Raw genomic sequence first — 2,031 nt, forward strand, 5'->3', positions numbered from 1 at the left:
CTATAACACAGACTGTTGATAACTTAAAACCACTATAACTTAAAATATTTTGTATTTCCCTTGAACTTTAACTTATCGAAGTTCTACTGAATCACTCCTTATGTATCAGTAATATAAAATAATCAAATACCTAAGCAATCATACAATTAAAGACTACAGACTTATCTTTTTTAGCGACAATATTACATTAAAAAAAAATTTAAACAATATATCTACAAAATTGCACCAAATAAAATTATACAATAATTTTACAGAGTAAAATAATTTAATACTTTGGAAGACATCAAATTGACACATGTAAAATTACTCAAATGAAAATATATATTCAAATTCAAGAAAATTCAATTCAAAGAGAATCAATTCATCGCTAATACTTTATGGTACAGAACAAATATATTTCGATCAAATCAAACGAATAGAATTTTTAAACCATAGACAAAATGTAGATTAGAAAAAGTATTGAAATATTCTATGGTTTCTTTGCAGGACAGTTTTTACTATTGGTACCAAATAATTTACTAATCGACTAAATTATCGTTTTTTTTTGTTTTTTTTTTAGTAAAATCATTTTAATACTGGACTAGATTACTATTCCAGTGCCAAATAAGCCTGAGTATAAATATTGAGTTTATAAGGCAATTATTAAGAGTTAAAATGAGAGAATTCAAAGCAGTGAACTGGTCTACTAAGATGGTCTACTCATTTCTCAATAGTCGAAATTACTGTTCACCAGGCGTAAGTATATTGTTTGTTTTCTTCCAAACTGGTCTACTCCGATGGTCTACTCCAGTTTACCATCTTTAGTGACGTTGAGGCAGCTGCCGGAGCCCTGCCAGCTGAAGGAGCTGTCAGTCTCCCCATCCTCGCTGCACCTACGTCTATCCACGTGGTAGGAGTGCGGGCGTGTCTCTGAGTGGTGCGGGTTGTTCCCTGAGTGGTGCGCGCGTGTCTCTGAGAGGGAGTGGTTGAGGCGGCTGACGTCGAAGTGGTACGCCGCGTTGGAGGGCTTGCGCACCTCTTGGAGGTACTTTAGTGTGTGACTGTCCGGAGGTTGCTCCTCCTCGCGAGGGTTGTAAAGCCATTCTGTTAAGGTGCCATTGTGTTGACTTAAATAAATTAAAAATAGATTACTTTATAATATTACAGGGGGTATTAGATTATGCGGGACTCCGTTCACGTGGAATAAAAAAAAAGTAAGTAGTCTATGTATTCTTCCAGACTATGCTCTACATAAGTGTTAAATTTCATCGAGATGCATTCAGCAGTTTAGGCTACAAACTCTAACAAACAACTGTCTACACAAACTTTCGCATTTATAAAATCAGTAAAATTAAAATAAAAAAGACTACTCTACTCTTAATTGGTCTACCTGATTGATTAATAAGTGACAAGAAATGCAGTTTATAAGGAATATTATAAAGGGGGAAGATTTGTATTTTTTATTTATTGAACAACTACTAAGAGGATTTCAAAAATAACACCATTAAAAAGCTATATTATCACTGAGTAGGCCATTTAGGCGGACAAAGTCGCGAGCAACATCCAGTGTGAGTATAACGCACCTCCATTGGAGACCTTGTCGATGGCGGCGAGCAGGAAGTCCTTGTCCTTGGCCTGCAGCAGCAGCATGCGGCGCAGGATGGCCGCCATGCTGCGCTGCGCCCGCGCGCGCGCCCGCGACAGGTACGTCGCCACGCTGCGCAACACACGTACTCACCACACATCGAGACGTCAGTCCCATCACTACACTGACAGTTTCACAAGATGGCGGCTTCTTGTGAAACTGTCAGTGTAGTGATGGGACTCGAGTGATTTATTTCACTCGAGTCACCTAGCCACTGGTAACTTATGCCACTCGAGTGAAGATAAGACTTGAGTCACTCGGAATATAAAATTCGAGTAACCAAAATTTTAAAACGAATATAAAAATGTTAATTTAACATAGAAAATGCTTTAAATGAAGCTCAATGAACTCAACAAAAGAACAGAAATAATTAGATTTAACAGAAATTTCTGTAAAAATTTCTTACT

The 2,031-nt window shown here is 37.1% G+C and overlaps 1 protein-coding gene across 1 annotated transcript in view; it reads right to left on the minus strand.

The window, feature by feature from the left end:
- Window positions 1–278: 278 nt before the first annotated feature.
- The window catches only part of LOC106106906 (transmembrane channel-like protein 4), a gene marked incomplete at its 5' end in the record, with an annotated part of 7,088 nt that continues 5,335 nt past the window's right edge, over window positions 279–2,031 (minus strand). Inside the window, 2 exons of the mRNA XM_013287565.1 lie at window positions 279–1,083; window positions 1,563–1,696. Of these exons, the coding sequence (XP_013143019.1) occupies window positions 782–1,083; window positions 1,563–1,696 (436 nt within the window). The remainder of the gene's footprint in view (window positions 1,084–1,562; window positions 1,697–2,031) is intronic.

The sequence above is a fragment of the Papilio polytes genome, unplaced genomic scaffold (assembly GCF_000836215.1).
Source record: "Papilio polytes unplaced genomic scaffold, Ppol_1.0 DF822067.1, whole genome shotgun sequence".
Lineage (NCBI taxonomy): Eukaryota > Metazoa > Arthropoda > Insecta > Lepidoptera > Papilionidae > Papilio > Papilio polytes.